The sequence below is a fragment of the Heterodontus francisci genome, chromosome 20 (assembly GCF_036365525.1).
Source record: "Heterodontus francisci isolate sHetFra1 chromosome 20, sHetFra1.hap1, whole genome shotgun sequence".
Taxonomy (NCBI): domain Eukaryota; kingdom Metazoa; phylum Chordata; class Chondrichthyes; order Heterodontiformes; family Heterodontidae; genus Heterodontus; species Heterodontus francisci.
In genome coordinates, this window is record NC_090390.1 from 25,754,349 (window position 1) to 25,765,854 (window position 11,506).

Here is an 11,506-nt window from a genome sequence, read left to right on the forward strand (position 1 = left end):
GTCCTTGGCGAAATTTAAGAAAAATTTGCAGAAGGAAACAATGACAAAGGCTGACGGGAAAATAAAACCCAATTTCGCACAGTTGGCATATTGGCCTTGCCCGTCCTCAGTGTGGCACTTGCTCGGAGGGAGTGTGCTTCACATGCTCACGTGGAGTCAGTAATAAACGGATGCAAAAATCACGGGCCATGCATGCATATAATTTCTCAGCATGCAGTCCCCTTGTTCGATCATGCAATCAGAAAATGTACCATAGTGTGTAAAAGATGGAAAGGAGTAAGTGGGATTCCTGGCTCTCCCATTCCATAACGGCTGTGGTCCATCAAACTGTACATCAAACAGAAAACATGCTCTGACTGCTGCTGCCTTCTCGTTTTGGATGGTGTGTAAACTTTATTATCTCACTGTGGCTTTTTGTGGTTGTGACATTAATAAATAAGAAAAGGTGTGAAGCTAAATGAATTCTCCACACTGAAGCTTGATGCAGATTCTGACTCTTGTGCCTGTCCTGTTAATGCTGCTTTTCTGATTATTTCTGCTCACCTTTTGTTTTTGAAAATGAAACTACTTAAAGAATTATTCTGTACATTTAGGAATATTAACAATGTAATAAGTGGGTTATGTATGGGCTGTATGAAAATTTATTTTGAATGAACAAATTTTATGCAAATTTAATCCTTGAATTAATGCATACCATAACCTAACAGTATTATTATTGCTGATATAACAGTCATGCACTTCAGCAGTAATCCACTGGTTATAAAGTACTTTGATGTTCTGAGGTTGTGCCAAGACACTCGATAAATGCAACTTCTTTCTTTAAGAGCATAAAATTGCTTCGTTAACAAAGACCACGAATTTCCACAGGCCGCCCAGCTCACATCCACTGTAAATCACGCAAGAGCGTAGCTGATGGGCCTGGACCCAGGAACATCAGGGCCTGGCCTTCAGTCCAAGCCTTCATGGAGCCTTGAATAAGATGGAACCTCCGCTGGCCTGAAATAAGACAGGGAGTGGGGTGCATGACCAGTCGAAGGGGGCATCTCATGCACCCGAGTTGGGGGGACATCTCTCGGGCCCAGGATGGAGAGGTGGGGGTGGGGGGATGTCACCCAGAACTGGGAGACGAGTTGGGGAGGGTCTCCCAGGTTCGAGTGAGGGAGAGTGGGAGGTGGGAGAGTCTCTCGGGTCTGAGAGTAGGAAGCAGGAGGGAGTGGATCTCCTAGGTCCCGGTGAGGGTGCCCAGTGTTGCAAAAAAAAAAATTCTACTCAAAATAAAAGAAAATTAAAATTATTGTCATACCGAGAGTCAAAAATTTGAAGTACTACATCATGGTCTTATCCTACACTCAGTTGCACTGCACAGACTGAATCTTCCTGCTTTAAAGTGTGGTTCCAGCTCAGCTATGGCTCTTAATTTTTGTGACAGGCAGCTGCTGCTGCTGCAAAAGCTATTTACTCCAAGGTGCCCTATTCACCCAAGCTGGCTCGTAGACTCTGAGGAGCATGAGCAACTAGTTAGTGCTGTAAATATGAAGTATAAATCAAGCAGCCTTTGACGTTAGCAGTGCCTTGCTGATAGGGGGCAGTGCTGAGCAAAGAAAAGTTCTACACGAGCAGGGTTGCTGACTCTGGTTGGATATAATCCTTGAGATATCATCATGTGACCTGCCTGCCCCCTACTTTCAGCCTCCCAACATGCCCATATATTTTTTTTTATTCATTCATGGGATGTGGGCATCGCTGGCCAGGGCAGCATTTATTGCCCATCCCTAATTGCCCTAACTAGGCCATTTCAGAGGGCATGTAAGAATCAACCACATTGCTGTGGCTCTGGAGTCACATGTAGGCCAGACCACGTAAGGCAGCAGATTTCCTTCCCTAAAGGACATTAGTGAACCAGATGGGTTTTCACAACATTCGACAATGATTTCATGGCCATCATTAGACTAGCTTTTTAATTCCAGATTTATTAATTGAATTCAAATTCCACCTTCTGCTGTGGTGGGATTTGAACCCATGTCCCCAGAGCAATACCCTGGGTCTCTGGGTTACTAGTCCAGTGAGAATACCACTACGCCACCGCCTCCCCCTTTTGTGAGGCACCGCCTTCAAATGCCAATCAGAAAGTGATTAGACTCTTCATTACCCAATTGGATGATTTTTGACTGTCGTTCAAACAGTCTTTTTCTCCCCATGCGTGGTGTTTTTATAACTAATGAACAAAAGTGTTGAAAGAATTTTTTTTATAAGCACAATTTTTAAAGTCCTTTTTTTTACTCCTGGGCGCTGCCCACAGCAGCGTCCTGGAGATTAATGTTCTCATTCCTGTAGACTCCAGGGCAATTGTGGAGTGTGTTGGCACCCAAGAGCCCACATTGAGCACAATACTGACCATTCTCTCAACAGACAGGGATGTTGTGGGTGTGTGAAGTTGCATGCTGTGTTTTGTCCCATTGTTAAAAACATGCCTTAATTTTCACATAATGCACCCTTTAGGGAGAGGACGCAAAAAAAATTCCTGGAGAGACAGTCATGGAGGAGCAGTTCATCGACGAAGATGGAAATGTTGTCACCAGAAAAGTAATGCTCACCAACTTTATCTGCTTCTTAAGAGTTCTCCTCATGGAACTGTGTGCAAGGTTTAGGGCTTCAACCACTGAGCACAGTTTCTTTTTAACCCTTGAATTTCCTTTCAATTCCATCCCCTTTTCTTAGGTAACCCGAACAGTGGTGAGTCGACTTGTTTTGTCTCCAGACAGGGAGCGTGTGGATGATGAACTACACAGGGAAGGGCGAGGCACTGAGGAGGACGCTGAGTACTTTGGAAGTGGTGCTGCGGGACAGGAGGTTTGCTGCTATTAAAAAAAAAAGAGAATAATGGCAGAATTAATTATTAGCTGCCCATGATAAACTGGGGGTGAGGAATCTGCTTTGCAGGAGACAAACATGGGGGCACAGTGGTCTTAAGCTCAAGATAGTTCACCCCTGATTTTCATCTCCCTCACTGAATTAGTAACTGTCCTGGCAGAACTGAAGAGCACTTTTAATTTGGCAATGATTGAAAATGTTAAGATACACATAGGTTTGGTGGAGGATGCTTGTGAACTGTGAGTTCAGTTGTCCTTATTTGCACCGATATCTTTCTGAGGAGGTGGAGTAAAAGAGGTAACTTAGTCCATCATGCCTGTGCCAGCTTATTGAAGGAGGTATTCCGTTAGTCCCACTCCCCTGCTTTTTCCCTGTAACCCTGCAATTTTTTCCAAATTCGTCGTCCTTCGTCTTAAGCAAGTATTTAGAAAAACCGCCGACAGTTCAATAAATTGGTTGCAAATCAGCACTGCCTATGGAAATTAAATAGTATAAAGAGTATAATGATGAAGAACTCACATTTCATGATTAAACATGTTAACAGAACTTGGAGTTGCATAATTACAGATTGCCTTGATCAAGGAATCTTAACAGATTAGTGTTGCTGAATTGCTCACTTAACCAGTAAGTGTTGCTGAATCTCTCACTTTTAACCAACTGGTGATGCCAAACCTCTCAATTGACGAGTTAGTGTTGCTGAATCGGTCAACTAACTGGTTATTTTATTGAATCTCTCAATCAGCCAGTTATTTTGCTAAATCTTTCAATTAGCCAGTTCGTGTTGCTGACGCCCTTCGTTAACCAGTTAGTGTTGCTGGCACTTGCAATTAAGCGGTTAGTGTTGCTGAATCTTGCTTTTCAGTTTTGGTTCCATGCTCGTAGGCAGACCCGATGCTGTTTGACTTCTTGTTATATTCAGCAGATCTGATTTTATGCTTTTTATCCATAGTTCAAATTTGCAGAGAAAAGAATTCTAGTTAATGCAGGTTTTATATTCTTATAACTGTGTCCATGGAGAATAAAACCCATGTCCCGTGCCTTATATTTTTTGCAAATTATTCCTTCACCTGAAAAATTTGGTTGTCGGGGTATGCGGTTGTATTATTTTGGGAACTGGTCCTGTAAGTGTCTTGCAGCTAATTGTTAATTCTGCTGTGTGTGAAATTATTTTCATACTGATTGCAGTGGACTGTTTGCTGAGATGTTCTGAGACTAAAAGTGCTTCTTGTAATGACAGCCTCAGCTTGATCTGTCTCGTGATGTACCTGCTTCTGCCATCTAAATCAAGATTAGCAAAGCGTGCCTGGCTTCAGCTTAAATCTTCAACATGTTATATTTTGCACATGAGCTAGTCGACATTTTTATAATTACTGTTCGATTGATTTCCAGCACCACAACTACACATCCTGGTCTTAATTTGGATTTTGTGCTTAAATCAGCTGGTATTCTTCAAAAAGTTGGGAATTTTCTCACGAACATTGACGTGTAGATAATTGAATCATTCTTTATACAGGCTGACAAGTCACCTACTCACTTTTCTTTTAAACACACCATTCATGGTAATATCTGAATTTAAAATTTGCAGGAGTAAAGCTGGACCTGATAACTATGGATGCCTTGATTCAGATTTCCATGTGTTGCAGTGCTTCTAACACTCTTTGGCCTTTGCTGTTTTCCCTGTCACTGAGCTTTCTCTGTGGCACTGATTAGCCAATGACTTGACTTTTCTTGCAGGACCTTCTCTTGCCACCTATGTGACCTGTTTGGGGCATAAATTATGTCAACATCTTTTTAAAAACTATTAAATCAGTATTCACTCATCAGCCTAACACATTTTAATGGTTTAAGGCAAAGATTTCTTCTGAAAGAGCAGTGTGACTATTTTAGCTTATCGGATTATTCGGTTACTGACTCAAAGAACAAACAGCTATTTCTTTTGCCTTTGCAGGTTGAAGGATATAAAGTTACCAGAGTGAAAAAGGAGACAACTAGACAGTTTGACAAGAAGACTCATTAATTGTCCGCGAAGAGCCAAGATAGAGGTACAGGTACAGTAATCCTGGACAAGTAACAGTATGAAGATGCCACCTACCGTTTAGATTTTGTATAAAGCTGTTTTACATTTACCAGTGGAAAAGAATGCAAATGTACAGTTGCTGGCTTCAGAAGTCGATGTGGCATTCAACAAAATTGCTCATTGTATAGAGACGACATTAAATGGGGCAACTCTTTTTTTAACAGTGTATGATCAGTGTAGGTCACAGGGCTGCCAAATAGTGGACAATGTGAACCATTCTAAAAGTGCATATAAAGCTTATAAATTAACAAAACAATGATGTTTTCAATCAGAGGATTTGAATCCAGTTGATTTAATAATCTTATTCTAACCACTTAATTGGAAGTAATTCCTCATATTACACTGTAAGAATTTCATAATTAGCTGTACTATATGGGGAAGAAGAAAGTTGTGCCATCAAATGAGAGCACATAGATTGGTTCTTTGCATCAGCATTATGGGAAGGCAGTGGCGTAGTGATAATGTCAATGGACAAGTTATCCAGGGTTCGAATCCCACCACGGCGGATGGTGAATTTGAATTCAATTAATAAATTTGGAATTAAAAGCTAGTCCAGTGGTGACCATGAAACCATTGTTGATTGTTGTAAAAACCCATCTGGTTCACTAATGCCCTTTAGGGAGGGAAATCCACCTTTCTTACCTGGTCTGGCCTACCCGTGACTCCAGACCCACAGCAATGTGGTTTACTCTGAAATGGTGCATCAAACCACTACGAAGTCTAAGAAAAGGAGTGAAACCGGACGGACCACCCGGCATCAATCGAGACTCTGGAAATGACAACGGCAAACCCAGCCCTGTCGACCTGCAAAATCCTCCTTACTAACCTCTGGGGGCTTGTGCCAAAGTTGGGAGAGTTGTTCCATAGACTAGTCAAGCAACAGCCTGACATAGTCAAACTCATGGAATCATACCTTACAGACAATGTCCCTGACACCACCATCCCTGGGTATGTCCTGTCCCACCAGAGGTGGTAGCACAGTGTTATACATCTGGAGGGCGTTGCCCTGGGAGTCCTCAACATTGACTCTGGACCCCATGAAGTCTCATGGCATCAGGTCAAACATGGGCAAGGAAACATCCTGCTGATTACCATCGACCGCACCCCCCTTGGCTGATGAATCAATGCTTCTCCATGTTGAACGCCACTTGGAAGAAGCACTGAGGGTAGCAAGGACACAAAATGTACTCTGAACTTCAATGTCCATCACCTAGAGTGGCTCAGTAGCACCACTGCTGACCAAGCTGGCCGAGTCCTAAAGCATGCTAGACTGGGTCTGAAGCAGGTGGTGAGGGAACCAACAAGAGGGAAAAACCTACCTGACCTCGTCCTCACCAATCTACCTGTCACAGATGCATCTGTCGATGACAGTATTGGTAGGAGTGACCACCACACAGTCCTTGTGGAGACCAAGTCACGTCTTCACATTGAGGATACCCTCCATTGTGTTGTGTGGCACTACCACCGTGCTAAATGGGATAGATGAAAATGAAAAACTGGGCATCCATGAGGTACTGTGGGCCATCAGCAGCAGCAGAATTGTATCCAACCACAATCTGTAACCTCATGGCCCGGCATATCCCCCTCTCTACCATTACCATCAAGCCAGGAAACCAACCCTGGTTCAATAAAGAGTGTCGGAGGGCATGCCAGGAGCAGCACCAGGCATACTGAAAAATGAGGTGTCAGCCAGGTGAAGCTACAACACAGGACTATCTGCATGCCAAACAGCGGAAGCAGCATGCGACAGAGCTAAGTGATCCCACAGCCAATGGATCAGACCTAAGCTCTGCTGTCCTGCCATATCCAGTCGTGAATGGTGGTGTACAATTAAACAACTAACAGGAGGAGGTGGCGCCACAAAGATCCCCATCCTCAACGATGGGGGAGCCCAGCACATCAGTGCAAAAGACAAGGCTGAAGCATTTGCATTGATCTTCAGCCAGAAGTGCCGAGTGGATGATCCATCTATGCCATCTATGCCTGAGGTCCCCAGCATCACAGATTCCAGTCTTCAGCCAATCATGTGATATCAAGAAACGACTGAAAGCACTGGATACTGCAAAGGCTATGGGATCTGACAACATTACAGCAATAATACTGAAGACTTGTGCTCCAGAACTAGACGTGACCCTAGCCAAACTGTTCCAGTACAGCTACAACACTAGCATCGACCCGGCAATGTGGAAAATTGCCCAATTATGCCCTGTACACAAAAAGCAAGACAAATCTAAGCTGGCCAGTTACTGCCTTATCCGTTTACTCTTGATCATCAGCAAAGTGATGGAATGGGTCGTTGACAGTGCTATCAAAACAGCTGAACTCGTGAGGTGAGAGTGACTGCCCTTGACATCAAGGCAGCATTTGGCCAAGTATGACATCAAGTAGCCCTGGCAAAACGTGTCAGTGGGAATTGGGGAAAACTCTCCACTGGCTGGAGTCCTACCTAACACAAAGGAAGATGGTTGTGGTTGTTGGAGGTCAATCATCTCAGTCCCAGGACATCACTGCAGGAGTTCCTCAGGGTAGTGTCCTAGGCCCAACCATCTTCAGCTGCTTCATCAAAGATCTTCCCTCCAACATAAGGTCAGAAGTGGGGATGTTCGCTGATGATTGCACAATGTTCAGCATCATTCATGACTCCTCAGATAATGAAGCAGCCTGTGTTCAGATGCAGCAAGTCCTGGACAACATCCAGGCTTGGGCTGATAAGTGGCAAGTAGCATTCGTACCACAAAAGTGCCAGGCAGTGACCATCTCAAAAAAGAGAAAATCTAATCATCTCCCCTCGATGTTCAATGACATTACCTTTACCGACTTCCTTCCTACAGTGTGGTCTTCCTGAGGTGTTGATTGCATCTCAACTTTGTGCCAAGTGATATAGACTATAAAATTTGAGATTTATTATGGCCTCATTCACTTGAAGTGTTGCTGTTAATGTCTTGTGTTCTGAAGCAACCCCCCCCCCCCCCCCACAACCACCATCTCTGTGCTCCTCCCCAATTTAAAGCTTAATTGGTACTTTTTTAATCCAAAATGTACCACTTCACATGTCGTGACATAGAATTGCATCTGCCACTTTTTTCCCCACCTTATCACTATCTCCTTGCAGTTTTCTTTGGACCGCCATCATTTAGAATGTTCCCTTATTTAGGTACCATATACAAGTTTTAATACCACTCCCCATAACCCTAGATACAACTCAAGGGGAGCAGCTCCCTAAATGAGTCAGTCTAGAGATATTGTAAAGATAAATAAAGATTATGGAATGGTTTCCCTCTTGCAGAATGAGACTATGTGATAATGCCATTATATGAGAATAAAAAATACAGTTCCTCTAATGCAAATTGTTGGAAATCCAGTGTGATGCAGTTTCTATGATGTCTTCAGGAGTACTGTAATTAATCTGCTGGGTGCTTCTGACTTTAGTTATCAGCTGTGGCTCAGTGGTAGTACTCTCACCTCTGAGTCAGAAGGTCATGGGTTCATGCTCCGCTCCAGAGAGTTGAGTACATAATCCAGGCTGATACTCCAGTGCAGTACTGAGGGAGTGCTGCCCTGATAGAGAATACTGTCTTTTGGATGAGACGTTAAACCGAGGCTCTCTACTCTTTAAAGTGGACTATTTTGAAGAAAAGCAGGGGAGTTCTCCCCAGTGTCCTTGACCAATATTTATGCTTCAAACAGCATCATTAAAACAGATGATCTGGTCATTCCTGTTTGTGGGACCTTGCTGTACGCAAATTGGCTACTATGATTCCTACATTAAAGCAGTGTCCACACTTCAAAAGCACTTAATTGGCTGTAAGACGCTTTGGGACATCTTGACATGTGGAAGGATGATATAAATGCACATGTCTTTCTTTTACAGGAACACATTTTACTACTGCCAGTGTTCAGAAGGAAATGACTGGTGCAGAGGAGGAGCTGACTGCAGATGAAGTGTGTGCCTGCTGCTTTCACATATTAAAGCATGGTTTAGATACAAGAGGATATTTTAATTTAGCATGAGCAACTTTAAAACCGCATGGTTAAATCACTTTCATTCGTTGATCTGAAGAGAGTACGATTGGCGTGTGCCAGGTTCCACGGGCGCCAACGGTATGGGCAACTTTTCAAACCGAGCTGTGTCATCCGACAGTGTTTTTTATTTTGCGCCTTTGATACCTTTCCTGTGACCGAGGATGTTCACAGCAGATCATAACGTGTTGAAGTTCCAGCAACGAGTGTACAAATCACTGATTACACACAGCATCTAGCCTTATAATTTTCTTGAACCCATGGTTTCAGGGTATTAAAAAAAATCTACTTGCTTATTTAAAAAAAGATAAAAACACAACAAAAAAAAAATCATAAATGGTTTTGCTGTACATAAAGAACTCTGTAAAAAAAAAAAATTCTGATCAGGTGCCGTTTTTGGAAGCAACGCAAACGCACTAACAGAGCACTTCAACTGTTTTAGTGTTCGATTCACGCTTTAGAAGTTGATTCCACCTACTTAAAGTGTTTTGAGTGTGACTCCACAATTTCTTGTACAATTAATAGAAAAGGTATAATCTTTGTATATGCAAAAACGCTGGCTTCATTTTAACTGAGATAGCTTTCTTTCAGACTACACTGCAGAGTTTAAAATGATTTTCACAAACATTGAGAAGAAAATGTGTAATTCTAGTGAAAAAAGTATTCTAAAAATGAAGTTTCTTCAGAATACCAATATTCTGATGCATGTGTCCCTCATTTTAATTAATCTTTGTTTCCCCTGAGTTTGCAGACAACAGTGTTGAAATTTAACACAGGGTTTATCACACAATACCGTTTATTTTTCTTGCTAATTTTTTTAAATGATTAAATGATCTTAGAAGATGCCATACATTATGCAAAGGGGAAGTGTTTCTCAAATTCTTGCTTCTAGAGGGGTTTATGCTTGCAATTCAATAGTTGAACTAATTCTCTTGCAGGCACAGTATTGAAAAACCGAGTTGAGATGATGAGGTGTACATGCTTGTAGACTGGCAACACGGTGTAAAATTATTACTGTATTATGTGTACTGGCGATAAGATGTAGAAGTCTTTCCATAAGCCGATCATCTGTAATCTTTTTTAGCAGTGTAATAATAGGTTGATAAGGCCTGCTGTGGTTAAAAGGGCGTTCTACATTTGAGTTTGGTGGATTACTCTCCTTTGTTGATTATATTCATATGAAACCATTAAGCAGTCACTGAAGATAGCTCTTATAACTATGTATGAAAACAACAAAATTCCACTGAATGATCCAGTTGATTATTCAAGCAAAAATAAATTGTGTTCAATCACTAGTATTTTGTGCATTTTCTTAGAAAGCCTGACCTTCGTGGTAAATTGCAGCATATGAGCTATACCCCTCCATTTCTCTGTCAAGATGGCCTCCATTGGTGTTCACTGTTTTACCAGGGCATCCCAGACCACCCAGCCAAGGTGAGCGAATGTGCCCTCTAGGGTTTCAAACTGGGATTTTCAGCCCTCTCTTCCAGTCAAGAATCCAACATTCTTGTGTTGATAGAATATATGCAGCACAGAAGGAGGCTATTCGGATCATCTTGCCTGTGCCACTGTTGCAGCTGTCGGTTTGCACCTGAAATAAAATATCCTGTCAGTTGTACAGATTTTACCTGGGTTGATTTTGACATTAAAATATTTGAATTTTACTCAATTATTAACTGCAACATTTGGTGGCTTTTGCATACCTAACTTTAGCTTTCACATACAGGAGACCTTGTTCTGAAATAGAGGCACAGGAAATGCAACGATCTAACCTGTATAGTCAGCGAAGGAAAAATTTATTTTCCAAATAACAAAACAGAATTCAAGCATTTTCTGAACTGTTGTTTTTTAATCCTATTAGAACTGTTGAGAAACATTTGTTTCTATCTTTCAAATCTGCATTAGTAATATTGTCATCAGAGGTGAACTATCAGAGGACCTTTATAAGAGAGTAATAAAAGCAAAATACTGCGGATGCTCGAAATCTGAAATACAAACAAGAAATGCTGGAACCGCTCAGCAGGTCTGGCAGCATCTGTGAAAAGAGAAGCAGAGTTAACGTTTCGGGTCAGTGACCCTTCTTCGGAACTGACAAATATAAGAGAGGTTTACTATATATAAAAAACCTCTCTCTACAAAATCTGAAAAAGTATGCCAGTATTCAGTAGCAGTGGTAAGATATGTAAAAATATATATTCAGTAGGAACTCTTTCTCCTATATAACCATCACCCCTTTGCTCACTGACCAACATTAGCTCCTGCTTAAGCAATGCCTTGATTTTAAAATTCTCATCCTTATTTTCAAATCCATCCATGGCTTTGCTCCCTCTATCTCTGATTTCCTCCAGACTTACAACCTCCTGAGATCTCTGTGCTCTGCCAATTCTGGCCTTTTGAGCATTCCTGATTTTAATCAGTCCACCTAGGCCCCAAGGTCTGTAATTCCCTCCCTAAACCACTCTTCTATCTCACTCTCTTTCCTCTTCTAGGATGCAGTTTAAGACCTACCTTAATGACCATGCTTTTTGGTCATCTGGC

General features: G+C 42.0%; 1 protein-coding gene across 1 annotated transcript in view; it reads left to right on the forward strand.

The window, feature by feature from the left end:
* Window positions 1-10,263, forward strand: part of ank3b (ankyrin 3b) — a 439,316-nt gene extending 429,053 nt beyond the window's left edge. Inside the window, exons 45-48 of the mRNA XM_068052458.1 lie at window positions 2,500-2,583; window positions 2,719-2,850; window positions 4,820-4,919; window positions 8,820-10,263. Coding sequence (XP_067908559.1) covers window positions 2,500-2,583; window positions 2,719-2,850; window positions 4,820-4,888 — 285 coding nt within the window. The 3' untranslated portion in view covers window positions 4,889-4,919; window positions 8,820-10,263. The remainder of the gene's footprint in view (window positions 1-2,499; window positions 2,584-2,718; window positions 2,851-4,819; window positions 4,920-8,819) is intronic.
* Window positions 10,264-11,506: the final 1,243 nt, after the last annotated feature.